Source organism: Filicampus tigris, chromosome 21, assembly GCF_054856515.1.
Source record: "Filicampus tigris isolate MCC_2025a chromosome 21, RoL_Ftig_1.0, whole genome shotgun sequence".
In the NCBI taxonomy this organism is placed as follows: Eukaryota; Metazoa; Chordata; class Actinopteri; order Syngnathiformes; family Syngnathidae; genus Filicampus; species Filicampus tigris.
This window is the reverse complement of record NC_141237.1, coordinates 9315846-9333365: the sequence shown is the minus strand read 5'-3', so window position 1 is coordinate 9333365 and position 17520 is coordinate 9315846. Positions and strand designations below refer to the sequence as shown.

At 40.0% G+C, this 17520-nt stretch overlaps 1 protein-coding gene across 3 annotated transcripts; it reads left to right on the top strand.

Moving 5' to 3' along the window:
• Window positions 1–1314: 1314 nt before the first annotated feature.
• Window positions 1315–16326, top strand: snx16 (sorting nexin 16). Of its 3 annotated transcripts, XM_086019935.1 has the most exons (9): window positions 1315–1473; window positions 2891–3380; window positions 3990–4076; window positions 5242–5390; window positions 5499–5568; window positions 8089–8225; window positions 10166–10288; window positions 11295–11336; window positions 14249–16326. In XM_086019935.1, exons 2-8 carry the CDS (start codon window positions 2994–2996, stop codon window positions 11311–11313), a joined length of 972 nt encoding a protein of 323 aa, XP_085876061.1. In that variant the 5' UTR covers window positions 1315–1473; window positions 2891–2993; the 3' UTR covers window positions 11314–11336; window positions 14249–16326. The 3 variants fall into 3 exon arrangements, with proteins under 3 accessions (XP_085876061.1, XP_085876060.1, XP_085876062.1); XM_086019934.1 differs by lacking the exon at window positions 11295–11336; XM_086019936.1 differs by lacking the exons at window positions 10166–10288; window positions 11295–11336.
• Window positions 16327–17520: the final 1194 nt, after the last annotated feature.

Sequence of the window (17520 nt, the reverse complement as noted above, 5' to 3'; positions counted from 1 at the left end):
CTTGCGAATTCCACTCAAGCTACTCTTTGTCTCCATTGTGTTGCAAATTGTGCATGCTCAGCGATGCATCCAGAGGTTTCTACTGTTTGATTTCGTCAACAGTTGTCCACAATCATCCTGTTTTGTGTTTTGAGTCAAGAAACATTTTAGTTTGATTTGCCATTAAAAACTCTTTTTATAACGGCCAGTCATTTTACAAAGGGCATATTTGCATACTGCCAATCTCACAACACAGGGCGCAGAATAATGAAATTAGCACCCCAAACATTTCAATTTATAAACAAGAGGGAGTGGGAGGGTATGGGCTGGTCGATGCTCAACTCGTTGAAAGGGTAATCAATTAAGAATACAATGGAAGAAAGTTGGAGGTGTGACACAGATTCATTTTCATTATTCATTTTGGGTGGGGGGGGGGATACACACTGATACGACCAAAATCCAGTGAGTCCCTAAAAAAAAAAGGGGGCGGGGGTTATCACACAGACAACCTTTTGTGACAGCAGTCATTGAACCTCTCTGACACACCTTGTACTGTATAATACTTTGTTAAATGAATTTTGTGGTTTAGGCCTGTTGCCAACTTCAACAGGTTTGACTTTACCGGTAATGGATTTGGAGTGTGAGAAAAAGTCTTCAAAGTCCTGTGTGATATGTCTGGCGAGTATGGTGGCCATGCAAGAATTGGGATGTTTTTAGCTTCCAGGTGTTGTGTAGATGCATTATCATGCTCCAACATGCAGGTGGTGGTTGTGAGTGAACAGTACAACAATTAGCTGTAGGAGCTTGTCACGATATCTCTGTTTATTAAAAATTATATAAAAACAGTTTGTAAAAAAACTGTTTCTGTTTATGCAAATATAGGAAAGTAGGAGCATACTCATCCCTCCACATCCAGGTCAATTATGAACACTTCCACACAAAATCTCGCTTGAATTCCTTGTTATTGATGAGCCATTAGCCAGTGCATATGTTTTTTTTTTTTCTTTTTAAAAAAAAAGGCAGTTTATCTCGTAAAAGGGTGTTGAACTCATTTTCATCACAGGCCACATCAGAGTTATGATTGACCTCAAAGGGCTGGTTTATGACTGTGAAATCCTAAATATAAGCTATTTAATTGATGATTACACGATGGCCCTTGCATTCAATAATTGTTGACCTTGACCTCAAAACGATAACTAAATTCCACGTCACAAAGCAAGGGAAAACAGTATTGTTTTAAACATAAATCTACTGTACCATGCACTACCCCAACAAGCGGCGCACTATAAGGAGCCACTTACGTGTTTATAGCTCCCTCATGTGGCTGTAGTAGGTCACTGCACTTGTGGACTGAGACTCAAGAATGCTAACATGATACAGAGGAGCAGATGACTGTGCGATGTGAAATGGACAAACAGCAACAAGACAATCACACATCCCACTGTCTGAGTATAGTTAAGAGTTCTTCTGCAGGGGAACGTTACCTGCTTTACGGTAAGTCAGGCATTTTGGTATTCGTCATTTGAATTGTGTTCAATATCCACACATGCTAGCCTACTAGCTAACATGGTATTGTAGTGGTCCTACAACTCTTACTTCCATCCATCCATTTTCCCAACTTGGAAAATAACTCCTGGATGATGCAGCAAGAGTTGTTTGGTCATTGGTCCTTAGTATAAAGTTACTTGCATCCTTGGCTGTTTTAAAAATGTGACTGAAGTGACTGATTGCACTTGCTAGCTTGCAACGTTAACAGATGTTGATTAGTTATCAGCAACTATGCTTATGTTTAGATGAACAAGTAGATTTTACTAGGCGGCAGATAAGCAATTGATCAATGCACGTCACTACTACGTGAAGTTATTTGGGTTGGAGGCGTGGGAAAACGGGAGGAGGATATATATCCTGTAGGGGTAAACATAACTGCTGCAAAACCTTTGTGCTACTAATATTTCCACTTTTGGCCCATTTGTACACAATTATACTTCTGTGCTCCACTAGTAGCATCAACATGCCAACAACTAGTTTTGCCTCACTAGTAGCACGTAGTTGTCCTATTAATATGATTTTATATGAGTTTAATAACAGTTAAGTTAACAGTTATATTTAAGATAAGTTGACCTAGTAGTGTGGAGAAATGTCATACAGTAGTAGAATGCAGCCGTGGAAAAATATTAATAGTAAGACATAGTCGTCCTACTAGCTTGCCCTAGTTGTAGTAGTGCGCCGAATTATCTTAGTATGGACAAAAAGTGCTGCAGCACATGATACCGCTGTGTATTGTTGTTTGTGCTACTAGTACAGTACTGCTAGTGACAAGATTCTAATACTTACCAGTAGTTAACAGATAACGCATCGTAATTGTGTTTCACTCGTAATTTATAGTTGTCCTCCTAGTGTGCAGAAATGTCATACAGTAGTGGAAGTCAGAAGTGGAAAAACATAACTATTAAAAACAGTTGTTATTTGTGCTGTCCACAAACAGTAACTAGATATGTCAAGCAGCTGGATTGACTATTACAATGCAAAAGGTCTATGGAAAGCATCATGGGTAGGAAACTTAAGCCACGGGACAACATTTGATCTGGCCATTCAGTTATAAAAACAAATACAACCTCAACTGAACTGTTTTGAAAACCCCAACTCTGTTTAGCACATCGTTATGTACGGTATAACAATAAACAGTTACAACATTTTCAAACATTTAGTATGGCCTTTTGGAGGAAAACTGACCGCTAATTGTACACATGCACATGGCAGAAACGGGATGTTGACAGCAAGATTATTTGCATTCTTTTTCCCCATCGTGCCAGCAAAATGTGTACTTTCTTGATTTGTTTATTACGAATTGCATGGAAGCTTGTCTGTATGGTGATGAAACATATAAAACATTTTTCAACATTTTGTCCAGGTTGTTGACCATCTTGGCCAGTCCCTCTGACTGAGCCAGGCCTCAGAAGCAAGTCATCACATTGGGGCGGCAGTGACGGTCACTAGCAGGGGGGAGGGGGGCGATGGCGTCGCCGTTTGTGCCTGTCCCAGTACCCTTGGACAGAGTCTCGTCGAGTAACAAGCTGAGAAGGCCACCGCGAGCTTCCTCGCTGGGAAGCGTCTCCACTAGCTCGCATTCTTCATCCCCAGTCACCATTGCAGCTGTGGGAGAACATGGAAGACGATGTGCAAGTTCAGACAGAAGCAGTCGAAGCCAGACGCCACCGGCTCTGCGGAGTCCCATCATGCAGACTAGAGAAAATGGGACTCTGGAGCCCTCGGTGGAGTATTCAAGTTGCCCCCGCTCTATTTCGGCCCCTATAGGGAGCCAGCAAGGAGGAGGAGAGGAGAGGCCAATCACCCCAACAGTTCTTGGATACGAAGTCATGGAGGAGAGGGCAAAATTTACGGTACAGAAGCAGAGAAATACTTTAATTGCATATGACACCTGAGATATAACTTTTTTTTTTTTTTTTAACAATCACTAACATATTGCAACAAAAGACGAGTGCAACAACATCCTCACAATCAACAACAAAACAAAGCGCTATACACAAAACACACAAGTGACACAACAAAAGCCCACGTACACGCACAAATGTCAGTGCAGCAATAAAAAAATAAATAAATAAATGCATATCTCAAGAAAGATCAAAGTCCAAGTTATCCATATTAGTCTTAATCCGGAGCTACACTGGTCCGTACGTGTCCGAAAAAAGGGAAAAAACATTTTCGTTTTCCAAAGTAAAAGCAGATGTTTGCAATTGTCTAAAAATTGTCTGCTTTCTTGACGGGCTCCACAAATCTGAGAATATTTACTAGCCTGAAATCAGCGCATTTTGACTATTTCAAGTTATACAGTGGCTCTAAACGATAAATCGATGATCAAAACAGTTGTCCCTAAAATTGATGATTGATTGATTGTCAATGAATCCATTTTAATTTTGACACCCTCCAAAACCAACATTTGCCATTTTCAACATGCGTGTCTTGTGTGCTGTGTCCGCAATGTGCTGTAGGTGTATAAAGTCCTGGTCAGGAAAACCACCGATGAGAGCTGGGTTGTTTTCAGGAGGTACGCGGACTTTTCCAGACTCAACGACAAGGTGTGTTGTCATTGCATGTTTGCTTCTACGCGGAGGGGAATAATAGCCATGTGACGCTGGAGTTTAGCCCTTAAGGGATTTGACTGCAATTAAACCTTTTGTTGTCTCCGCCGGTTTTGTTTTGGATCACACACTGGAAGTGGTTACCGCCAAACAAAACAGCCCACTATTCCCAAACAATCAACCACCCTGAATTAACTAGGCGAGCGAGACTGTCCACCAATAAGCAGTATGCAACAAATTGAATTCCTTCCCCGCTGTTTTTCTATAGATGCGGTAGAAATGAACAATTTATCTTTATACCCAAAAGTCTTGATTATTAATTTGTCCGACCGGATTTATGTACGTAGTCTAAAAATTGTCACTTGGAATTGAAAGCTGCACCTCATTAGCATTGCGGTCTTCTGATGTGTGGCTGGCGCCAGTTCGCACTGCGCTCACCATGGCTTCCATTTTAAGTGAATGCACATTGACACACACACACACACACACACACACACACACACCTAAAAGGAAGTACAGTGTGCCCCTTGAACAGACAGTAATTATAAAAAGTCTACTCACCCCTGTATTAATGTCAGGTTGTTGTATCGTTAAATTGGAGTCGGCGCACACTTTTTCTTTTTTCTCGTGGTCTTTTCCTGACATTTTGTCATCACATCTTATAGCACAAGTGGTAAAAAATGTGCTGTTCACCAGTGTGTGTGTGTGTGTGTGTTTTAAGATAGGCACTCATTTTCTTTTATTTTCTTTCATTTTATTTTTTAATTATTATTATAATTTTTTAATTATTTCTTATTTTATTATTATTTAACCAAAATTAACATGGCCTACAGTAGACTGTAGTTCTGATTTCTTTAATGTTGAATTTATTGGGGAAAATCATGTTTACTTTAAAAAAAAAAGAAAAAAAAGGACCTTTCTAAGTGACCCCAAACCTTTCAACAGTACCGGTAGTGCATTTTATGAAATAGTTGGCGAATTATTTTTAAATTAGGTATAAATAATGCAATTTAAACATGCGAATTCTTACATATTTTTAGCATTTATTTTTGTTTATTTATTTTACCCTCATCTACAAATGGCCTTTGGTCTGTCCATTTTAAAACTCAAATGTGTCCTAATAGATCGTCGCGCGTCTCTGTTTGTGTGCGCTCTCCTGTAGTTGAAAGAGACGTTTCCGGGCTTTCGGCTTGCACTGCCTCCCAAAAGGTGGTTTAAAGACAATTATGACAGCGACTTCCTGGAAGACAGACAGTTGGGACTCCAGGCCTTTTTGCAAAACTTAGTTGCGCACAAGGACATCGCCAACTGGTGTGTGACACAACCGTGTTGTTGAACCATCTTTATGTTTTGATGTGATCTTTTCGATGTTGAACCTCAAGAATAATACTTACATCATGCTCTAACTCTGTTTGACAGCCAATCAGTGAGAGAGTTTTTATGTCTGGATGAGCCGCCGGGGCCCTTTGATAGTTTGGAGGAGAGCAGGGTAAGTCTTGGCAAGTGCCGGAAGAGGTTTGTGTGGTGTGGTTTTCTGTGCTACATAAATACAAATTTGTATTATATAGACATTTTTAACTGCTGATTGTATGCGACTGATGTCTACGGTATGTCTCGGAAAATTGACTCGGATTAATAAAAAAAAAATTCTGATAAAATTATAAGAGAATTGGCAGTATGTTCTTGGCATACAAGTACAGTTTTACGATTTAGTGTTACAGGAACACTTTTGTTGCTGCTTAAGCCCGATAACGCATGAGATATGTGATTGTTTGTATTCAGAGTGAACTGAGTGAATTGTAGTCTTGCGTGGGAACAGTTATCAGGCTGTTTTTACGCTGCCACAGTCGGGGATGCTGCCAGGGGTTTTGAGCGTCATAAAATGAAATCACATGTTGCAGGCAGTAAATTTTGATACTGTTTTATATAAAAGTCTGCATTTTAAAGGTTTTTAGAAATCATTTCCATATTTGTGAAAAGAACAACGCAAAACGCAAGCTCTAGGAATAGTTTCCGTCAACTGCAAAGCAGCGGTTAAGAGTACGACTACTGATCAGCCATACAATGCCGTCTTGAGATATTAAAATACATCTAAATAAAATATTTCATCCAAACACTCGTATCTGAAATCATCGATCCCCGTTGAAATGAAATGGAAAAAAATTGAAATGAAATGAAATGCCCTGAAACAATTTTTTGTATTTTTATTATTGAACAAGGTAGGTGCGTAGTAAAAACATGGAGTAATAACATAATGAAATAGAATGAAAAGCATAAAAAGCTTGTGCATCATTTAATGCTATAATGCCCACCATGGCCACCAGTAGGCAGTGCTGCATAACAGTCATGCTGGCATAAATGAAGAAGAATAGATTTCTGCTGAACCACTTGTCATTATGTTTCTGAGCGTGTACTTATATTACCTGTGCACGTGGATTGCGCCACCAGTAGTGTTCAAATCGCCATTGCTTCTGAAACCGCAGCTGCTGATGAACTGTTAACATGTCAATAGTGTTTTGAGTTGTTAGCGATAATCTAAATGAGCCTTTTATTATTTTTAAGGCAAAACTATGTGATTGGTTGAAGTACACATGTAATTCCCTTTTTTTTTTTTTATGTTCAGTTTCGACAATAAACTTCCAAGCTCGTATAGAAGAAATTAGAGCTTGTATGGGAAGAAAAGTGAGCTAGTTTATCAATTATGTACAAAGTTCGGAAAAGACAAAAGGCTCATTCTCCAGAACTTTCCATTACAGGAACCACTAACATCTTGCCTATGAACTGTACTGTAATGTTGACCCTTCTTTACGTGCTTCTTTTCATTTTTTTTTGGGGCATCCTGCCATCTCCGCCTTGTTTCCTGTAAAAAGTTAGCGCTCTGCCGGCTGGAGCAGGTGGACTGAATCATTTCAGGTGGATAGAGACGTTGACAAATGTTTACCGTATGCTTCCTTGAGCTTACAATGCCTGCTGTGGCCTACCTGTGGTTGTACAATGCCAGCGCAGTGTGTAAGAGAATAATAGCTCTTTTGCATGTTTTGGTCCAAGAAGGGAAAAAGTTGTTGACGGGAAACTAATATTATCAAACATTTGAGCATCCTCACTTTCACAACAATGACATCGGCAGAAAGCCTTGACAGAATATAGCAAATGTGAGGAACCACATTAAAAGGTAACATGCCGGGAGGTATCCGGGGCTCACCATGTTCCAAACTAAATTGTGCCGTGAAAGCTTTTGAGCTCACCAGCCACTTCCTGTCACGGATACTGTGATCGCCCTTGAGAACAACGTACTGTAGCAGCACTTTAATATGGAGATAAAATGGTCAAAATCCCACTGGGCCCTAAGTTTTGAGGCTGCGGTGACCGCCGGGAACATAGTTCACTGCAAATGTAGCTTAAGATCTGGTGCTGCTCTGTTGGAGCCACATGTTGTATGCAAATTCTGTTTAACAAAGGCGTTCAAAGCCAAAGATTACAACAAGTGATTGTTGACGTTCTCAGGGCTGTCGATTACGACCACTTTGGACGGCCAGGCACAACTCACGTTTTGAGAGGTTGGGGAAGTCTCCGCGACTCTGATTATAATTCGGTTCAACTACAACACACAGGCACTTCGAGGTCTGAACAAATCAGAGAAAGTGAAGGCTGCGCCCACCCATCACTGGCTGCGGTCGAGATATTTGCGTGCGTATTTGAAGATGCAAAGCCTATTGTGATTGGGCCATCCAAACAACTGTAAAAGAGCTTTATGATTAGCAGATTGTTAATTACCAGTCAGTATTGCCCCAAAAAGACAGGCAGCAATTTTGTTTAAAAAAAAAAAAAAAAAAAAAAAAAAACTACAAAACTGTGGTGTTGAATGTGAAATTTGTGTACACCAAAGAAAAAAAGTTGGGCACACAAGTGCAACCAGTGCAAAAAAATGAGTTAAGAGCCCCGCATTTTGTTCTCATGGTGTTGAATGAACTCTTTTCTGCTTTTTGCCACTTGTTGCATCCACCTTAAGGCTTTCTGTGAGACTCTAGAAGAAAGCAACTATCGTCTTCAGAAAGAATTGCTGGAGAAGCAAAAAGAGATTGCCTCGCTCAAGAAGAGCCTTCAGGAGAAAGAGCAGGCCATTCTGCTTATGGAAAAGCATATCAAGTCAGTAGAAATGCGCATGCACGCACATACATTAACACGAATGATATGACTCAGAATGTGCACACAGAGTAAAGTCATTAGTCTCCCATTTCTTTTATCCTAGTTTCTGATTATGGGTAGCAAAGAAAAAGAAAAATGTTTCTACAAAGCTCATCGTAGCATTGCCTAGAGATATATTGCCCGTATTTTACAGACCATTAGGTGCACCTTATTGATGGGCGCAAAAACAATGAAGAGGTCTCTATTTAAAAAAAAAAAAAAAAAATCATACATAAGTTAAAAGGCGCATTATTTTTGTGAAGCATTGTGTATGTTAAAGGGAAATCAAACACGTTTTTTTTTTTTTTTTCAAGAATATGTTCCCAGCAGGCCCACTAGTTGAAACATGACATTCTGATGAATATTTGTGCAATATGAGTTAAGCTGCAAAATCCACCCATTTTTAGCCATCTCTGGGGGCGGCCATTTTGTCACTTATCTCGACTGAAAATGACATCACAACTACTTAGTGTTCAGGTAACGACCAATCACGGCTCAGCTTCACAAAACAGACCGTGATTGGTCATTAGCTGAGCCCTGAGCAGTTGTGATGTCATTTTCAGTCGACAGAAGTGATAAAATGGCCGCCCGTAGAGATGGCTAAAAACGGGCGGATTTACTCTTATTCCACAAAGACAGTATTAATCAGAATGCCTTGTTTCAACTACTGGGCTTGCATAGAACATATTCCTGAACAAAATATGTTTGGGTTGACTTTCCCTTTAAATAGTTTATGAAATTAAATAAAAATCAAATCAAATTTTATTTATATAGCACTTTTCACATATAAAAAACAACTCAAAGGTGCTGTACACTAAAAATGTCAAAATACACCATAAAAACAGAACCCGCTCCCGCCTTCCTTCCCAACCTCCCTCCCTCTCTCCCTCGCAATACTATACACAAAGACAGATATCCGCAAGCACATCTGTACTCACACACACACACACACACACATATATAACCTGAAAAAGAGACATGGCAAGGCATAGAGAAACTATATGAGGAAAGAGTACCCAAGGGGTACAAGCTCATCCACGCTGAGAGGAATGACAGCCCATGGCCACGGGGAGCACCACCACCACAGAGACCCCCGGGCCACATCAATCGGGGCAGACCCTCAACATAGTGCAGGAAGCCACACCTCCCAGCGCGGAGGCCCGCCTTGAGGAAAAACTGGAGCTAAAACCTGGAGAAAAAGAAAAAAAAAAAAAATCAACAGCAAACAGTGAAGCTAAAAGACAAAGCAATAAAAGAAGCTAAGAACTATAAAACAATAAGATTGGATAAAAATAGTAAGAGTCTAAGAGCAATTATTTAAAAACCACACTAAAAAGGTATGTCTTGAGCTTCCCCTTAAGTTTCCCCTTTATGTTTGTTTGATAGATTAAACGCAACTTGTTCTGGTATGACAAAAACAGCTAGCGATTAGATGAGAACGAGAAAGCAAATACGAATGTTAACGTAAAACGGAAGGAATTTAACTTTGTTTCCCTCTCGGCCCCACAGACCGCAATGATATTGTCCCACATTGGAAATTGGCTTGAAATAACTCGAATTAGGCTACATTAGGTACATTGATATCAGAAGTGCAAAGGCGTCGTGGACCATATTTCTTGTTTATTGAGTACTGTACTTCTTCTGCAGCCATTAGACATCAAACATTTTGGGCCTCAATTGCTGCCAAGTACTAAAATGCATTGTCTCCATTTTGCTACACAATGTAAATTTATTACAAGTAGCACATCAAACAAATTCATAATAAAAAATAAAAAAAAATCTTGAACAATGACAAGTCAACCCTAAAATATTTTGTCTGCATTACTTACAATGCTTTTATGCCGAATTAACATAATCGCTAACAACTGTCTCGCTTTGTGTGTGCTTGCACGGGGTGTCAGTGGTGAGTGCGCGACCTCGCAGTCTCCGTGCGGCCTCTCGGCGCAGGGCAGCGAGAGCAGCGCAGATGCAGATGTGGAATCATCTGCTGCGGAGGCCGATCAGGACATGCCAAACGAACCCGGGTAAAGAAACAAAACAAACGAGCAGACAAAATCCGTCACAAGTGGCCAACACCAACATACGAAATGCAAACACTCATACCAAAGTATTTTATTGACAGTATGTTTAATGAGCCAAATGCATAGCCTCAGCCATTCTTCATGCAGCATTCCAACAGTATTTTGTTACAGTACAAAGCAATCCGTTTTTTTTGTTGTTGTTGTTTTTTTTGGCACGCTGGCCTTTTATCACAAAATAGAACCCAAAGTGTTGTCACCTGTCTTTAAAGGCAAAGTCAACTCATGACACCATGCATGCTATTTTAGTCACGCTTTCAAAGCTTTTCTGTTCACATCAAACTGGGGAAATTATTTGTTTGAGGATTCAACTGTAACCAAAAACGTTTTTATGACTCCTCTGCCTTCACTGCTTGGCAGGCTTCTTTTCGTGAACTTGATGTTGTCGGTCAACAAATCCCCAATTTCTTGTAGAGTTTACGTGTTCAACCTCCTTTCTTTGCGCATTGTCAAAAGATAGGATTTTTGTCAAATAATTCACAGATTAAAACAACAACAGGTGTTATAATCGTACTGCTTTAGTAATGTCATGAAGCAGTTTGGACCACAAGTCAATTCCACATATATTAATCATCATTCTGCTGATTATATGAAATGAAAAATAGATTTGGTTTTAAACCAGATGCAACCAGCACACCGAAGAAATGAATCAATTTGTGGTTTTACCAAATCTATTGTGCCTGTTGAACAGATGTCTGGCATCTTACCCCCCCCCCCCCCCCCCCAGCTAAACGGGCCATTGGTGAAAACAAGCAAACAAACTGCATTTCCAATTTGCGTCCGTTCTGATTCTTGAGAATAGCGAAATCGTTACAACAGCGTGCCAAATATGCATTTGTCACCCTCTGCACTCTGTGTTTTAATAGATTTTTTTTTTTTAATCTAACTTTCTATTTCTGAAGAAAATATTTTGTTTACCATCCTATCTGCTCTTTACAATCACATTCTGCAGTCATGAGGCCCCAATCTGAGAGCAGAGTCCAGAACATGTGAGGTACTAAATATAGCAGTTCTGCAGGCTACCCCTGCGGGCTTCCGTCTTTTTATTTTCCTCTCTACATTAACATGCATCCCACACTTTGCTGCTGTCACTGTTTTGTGTATTCAGAGTGGGAAATGTTGATACTTTATGATAACACGAAACCAACGTCTTTTTTGAAGGTTGGGGTCAAATCTCTTTCAGTTCACCGGTTTATTGAGCAGTGCTACATTGTACTTGGCTTGTCAGCCATCATAATGCTAGAACATAAAGTTAATAAAGTCTCCGGGTGCCTTTTAATCAAACTGGACCACCTCCCTTGGGGTGGTTTGTTTGGTAGTGACGCGTTACATTTACTCCGTTGGATTTACTTAAATGAAGTCATTCTTGATACATTTTACTTTTCAGAGTAGTTTTAAAGGGGAAGTTAATCCAAACATATTTTTTTCAAGAATATGTTCCATGCAAGCCCACTAGTTTAAACAGGACATTCTGATTAATATTGCATTTATGGAATATAGCAAAATCCACCTGTTTTTAGCTATCTGAGGGGGCGGCCATTTTGTCACTTCCGTCAACTGAAAATGACACCGAAGTTGCTCAGGGCTCAGGTAACGACCAATCACAGCTCACCTGTTTTCTGAAGCTGAGCCGTGATTGGTTGTTATCCGAAACCTGAGCAACTGTGAAGTCATTTTCAGTCGACAGAATTGCCAGAATGCACCCCTGAGATGGCTAAAAAGGGGTGGATTATGCTGTTTAACTCATCGAGCATGCATAGAACATATTCTTAAAAAAAGATATGTTTGGGTTGACTTGACTCTTTTATTCGGGCTGGATGATATTAGCTCTATTAATATCAGCAAAAATGGGCAGACTTTGTGCTGATTTTTTTGTTTTAAATATACATTAACACATTTACTACATTTATGTCGTAAAGTTAAACAAATACTGCATTAATGGGGGAGTCAACCCCCAAATTTTCTTCAATTGCCTCCACTAATCTCAACACGGCATTCGGATTAATATTGCGTTTGTGGAATATGAGTTAAGCAGCATAATCCACCCCTTTTTAGCCATCTCAGGGGGCGGCCATTTTGTCACTTCTGCCGACTGAAAATGACATCACAACTGCTCAGGTAACAACCAATCACGGCTCAGCTTCAGAAAACAGGTCAGTCGTGATTGGTCGTTACCTGAGCCCTGAGTAGTTGTCATGTCATTTTCAGTCGACTGAAATGGCTAAACATGGGTGGATTTTGCTGCTTTGCACATAAGAACATTTTTGCTCCGTTATATTGAGCCACTCACTACTTTTATTTGTATGTATGATGATGATTTCCCAGAGAGGCTTCCGCCTTGGGCACTGTCACCAATTTTGTGTTTGGCCTAGCAATGAAGGTTTTGTGAATTAATTGTTTCAGTCATGAATGTAAATTTTTGCCATTTTTTTTTTTTATAAACATCCATATAAAAACAAACACTGTTAGGAAAAACTGTTAACAATTTAGTCCATGCAGCAGACCAATGGAATTAATGGCCTTAAAAAAAGCGTTTTTGTAATTTCCATCTTCAACCGTTTAAATCAATGACAAACTGTTTACGTGGAATTATATTTTTTGTCTCTATTGTAGCACTCTTGGCCAATTGAACCCATGAAAACTGTTTTTTTTTGTTTGTTTTTTTTTTATTCCTGGATTGAATAATACAATTTGTGTAAAATGGGTTTCATGCTAGATTCAACACTCGATGCCTAAAGCACTGGTGGAGCTAGGACTTTTTTTTTCCCCTTGGGGCCCGGGGGCGACATGGTGGGGCCTCAAGGGCTCCGCAAAACAAAACAAAAAAATTACAAACCCCAACAATTCTTCAGAAAAGACTTGTAAACATTCACTATATGTTCAGGGACGGGGGGAAATGTGGCCGAGCACCTGGGGGGGGTCCAAGCATATTTGGGGGCGGGCTAATGCCCCCGTTGCCCCCTAGCTCCGCTAGTGTCCTAAAGATGGTTTTAAGGTTGCATTTTGTCACCCCTCCTATGCATTTTAGAATTGGAACAACCTTTCTTGAGAATACATACCCTGTCAGCTCACACAGATAGGAAAGGACAGATTAAAAAAAAAAAAAAAAAATTATAATATTATGTTAGAACAATTTAATACCGGTACTTTACCTTGACAGCAAGCAATGATGCTTCTTTTGACGCGTTACTTCTTTACATAGTTGTTCCCTTCACCGTTCATCTTCTCTTGACACCCATTGTTGAGGCCGAACCTTTTTGGTGAGAAGACAATTCAAAAGTACAAGAAATGCCCGAAGTAACCGTAATCCTTTGACGCCTATAGTACGTGACTGCACTCTCGCGAGGTACGCTGGGAGGTCTCACGTGATATGCTGAGATGTCGCTTGACATCACACACGAAAGGCATCATACGACCTCATAGATTTTACTCCACTGTGATTTATTTTGATTTGTATTCTTTTCCTTGTTTTTGACATCCTGTCAACTGACTAATCTGAAAATGATTTGACCCTAACTGTGGTGTGTTATTGCTGAACTTTTTACACTCTGCGGTTCTTTGGCTGCTGCACACTCCTCCGTTCCATCACGTCTGACTAACACATGACCGTCTCCACACATGGTGGCTTGATGTGAGGGCCGCAAGCCTTGGCATTCCCCCTTTTTCTGACACCCCGCCCCCCCCACCCCCCCATTTGATGTCTTGGAGATTAGGAACCGGCAACCGCCCTATAGAATATGCAGATGTGTGCTTGTGGTGAGGATGTTGTCTTGCTCTTGTGGAATTTAATGGCGGTCTTGTTGGCAGAATGTCTTTTTCTCTTTTATTGGATGCCTAGTGCCTGTCTCCGAAATTCCTCTCAGTTAGTGTCACTTCAATGGATCATCTGTGCTTTTCCTCCCCTAGTGGCACATGTGAGGTTCACCTTGGGCGATCCTCTGCCTGTTGGTGCGGGCCGTCACTCAGCGCCTCCCCTCCAATCATCCAGGTCGTCCAGCTCGACCAACAGAAGATGGATTATTAAAAGCACTGGTCTTCCTTCTCCTCTTCCTCTTTCACTATATCACTCAAGCCATGTCCATCATCAACTCCCTTTTTTTCCCCCCTCAAAGCTGTGTTAGTTTTTTTCTTCGGTCGGATGGTCTAGGTTCCACCATTTGTTAAGTGGCAGGGTGGACGCAAGGGTTTTGTTGAAAAAACGCAGCTCGGGTTAGGTTACCGATTCGATATTTTAAAGGGAACTTTCCCGTTCTGCCACAGTTTGTTTCCATTTTCTCATATGGTTTCCATGTGATGGGTCATAGGAGCTTATATCTGATGCTGGGATCAGAAATTCTGAAGGCTGAATAATGTTTGAAAAATAATATCTGGAATCACTTAGCGTTTGTGGCTCACATGACTTCAACACCTTTTCGTGAGCCTCTCCAGCGGCTATTAGGCTGCCTACCTTCCTTCTAATTGCTCCATCCTGCTGACTCAAAGCCAAAGCCCCCCCCCCAAAAAAAGAAAGCAACTTGAAGATATTAATAGCAATTGTGTCACTTTATACACTTGAATCATCTCATCAGTTTAAGACAATTTCTGATAAGAAGCCAAGTCCTTAAAGAAGATGCCCATATAGATGTGCTGTTGTTATAAAAAAATAAAAATAAAAAAAAAAAACTGGCTGGCCTCATATGCAACGTAACCAATATTAAGAATCTGCATACCATCACTGCGGTTAGCTGGCAACCAATTCAGGGTGTACCCCGCCGACTGCCCAATGACAGCTGGGCTAGACACAAGCACGCCCACGGCCCTCATGCGGTTAAGTGGATTGCATAATGGATGGATACATACCATCATGTTTTGGGTTGAATCAGTGGTAGACCAAGTAATGCACGCAAACTCATCACAAGAGTATTACGTACCAAAAGCAAAAGTTGAGGGGAGTATAGTTTTGAGAAATTCAAGTCACGTCCGTCACCCTCCACAATCTCACGCACTCGCTTGTGTTATGGCATCTGCATTCCGTAGGGAATGCCAGATAAAGTGCAAAAAAACAAAACAAAACAACAAAAAAAAACTTTACAACACTTTACCTCCCCTAGCAATGTGCGTCCTAACAGAAAGTTGGCTGGGTATAACCGCGGTCTGATAGCGTACTGTGACGGGTATAGATGTTACACTTAGATTGAAAGACAGTGACTCACAATAACGTAGCCTTAGTTTGAATGATTTTCTGTTGTTGATATTAGCTGAAAAATTGTAGCGAAGGGGGGAAAAAAAAAAAAAAAAAAAAAAACGTTTTCAGCCTTGCCGACGCTTTATTAATAAGATTTTTGCATCCTTAAAGCCATATTTTTGAAAACAGAATTCATCTTTGAGAGTAAGTGACTCTTCTAGACGGGCCTTGGAAACAGTGGTTTGAAGCACTTTATGGATAAACAATAACACTTAATAAGGATCATATTTGCATTGATGTGCTTTTAGTACTATGTTCTGGTTTGTTGGTTTGAGACAAACCAAATCTCTGGTCTTTTTTTGTGAACTGTGTCTCGATTGATATTCATATCACTAAGGTTGATCATGTTTTAAATGCTTACTTGTATAATTGTTAAGTGCCTTTAACATCTTTCAAGTAACATTTTAATTTGATGAGTTGTTGTAGCTTTGCATATAAAATGTGTTACTGTAGATCAAACCACCATATGCTATTAAAGAAAAATAATGTTTTAAATGCCACGCCGATGTATAACTCGCTGCTTCGAATAGACTGGACCAAGATGTTTTTATAATAGCGTGTATGCTAATTAAGAGGCTGGCCCCACATTTCTGTATTTGGTGTGTATTGTTTGTGGTGGGTATAAAAATCACTCTGAAATTTATTCAAAAAACTGTATATGGCAAGTTTAATTCACAAATTTTAAATGGAATGATGTGTTGTCTGCACATACTGTAAATGCATTTCTCATTTGTACATTTTTTAAAATCAAGTATAGCAATTGTTTGTGTTTGTTTGGTTTTTTTTTCAGAGGTTGAAGTGGGCATAAGTAGAGATGTCCACATACATTTTTGGCGACGATTGATTGCCGTTTTTGGACATTATAAGCAATGTAAGTTAAGCATTTTAAAATGTAGCAATTGTCTCCAGTTCCTTCGCTGACATCACACCGCGATATGGGGTGGCGGGGGGGGGCGTTGCCGGTGAACAAGGTTAGGCTCAAGATTAGTTATTTATTTACTGATTTCTCCAAAACAAACTGATATCATGGAAATGCAAATTAACTTAATTTTCCTGATTATAAAAAAATAAAAAAATACATTGAGGGTTTTTTTTTGGGTGAAAACTGCGCCACCCTTTTCAAATAGTGCCTTTCAAGAAAATTCCACAATGATCACAAAAAAACAAATCCTGAAAAGTACCTAATGAATATTGAGCAAGTGTACAACTATGCCATCAGCGACTCTTGTTAGTTGCAAATTTTAGCAATCTTCGGAGGTGTCTTTCATTAATACAGTGGTAACAGCAATTTGGTCCTTGTTCGGAAATGTCAACTCTGGCTTCTTCAGGGTCTGACATTTTATTGACATTGCAAACATGAGCTTTTCAGAGAGATGTTTTTAACATCGTTTTAAGATTGTGGATAACCACTAATTGCCTTATTTCGACTATACAGTCAGAACAAGGCAGCAGATAAGTGGCTTTTTTGTTTTTTGTTTTTTGTGTCACTTGACACATGCAAAAGACAAGGACCTCAACATAAGGCTAACTCAATAATGCAAACCAGAATTCTGCTGCCCCAAAGGAGTTTCCATTTGCTCCTCGCCATGGTGGCACATCACACCCACCCTCTTCCAACTTCACTGACTCCCAATTAAGTTTTGGATAGTCATCCGATTTCTTCTCACGACCTATAAAACCATTCGCGACTTGGCCTCGACATGCAGTATCAGCAATCTCCTCTCTCCGTACGTCCTTGCTTCAGTTTCTGGGCTGAGCTGCAATTAAAATTCAGAGGGGTCAGGTTGCAAGGCATCTCAGGACAAAGGTCCAGACCTCAAAAAGTTTTGATTCAACCACACTTTCTGCCTTCACAACCCGAGGAGTCAAAAGAGCACCGCAATACAATGGTTGCTTAACAGTGTGTTTTTTTTTCTCACCTTGTAGGCTTTATTTAATTAAAAAAAAAAAAAAA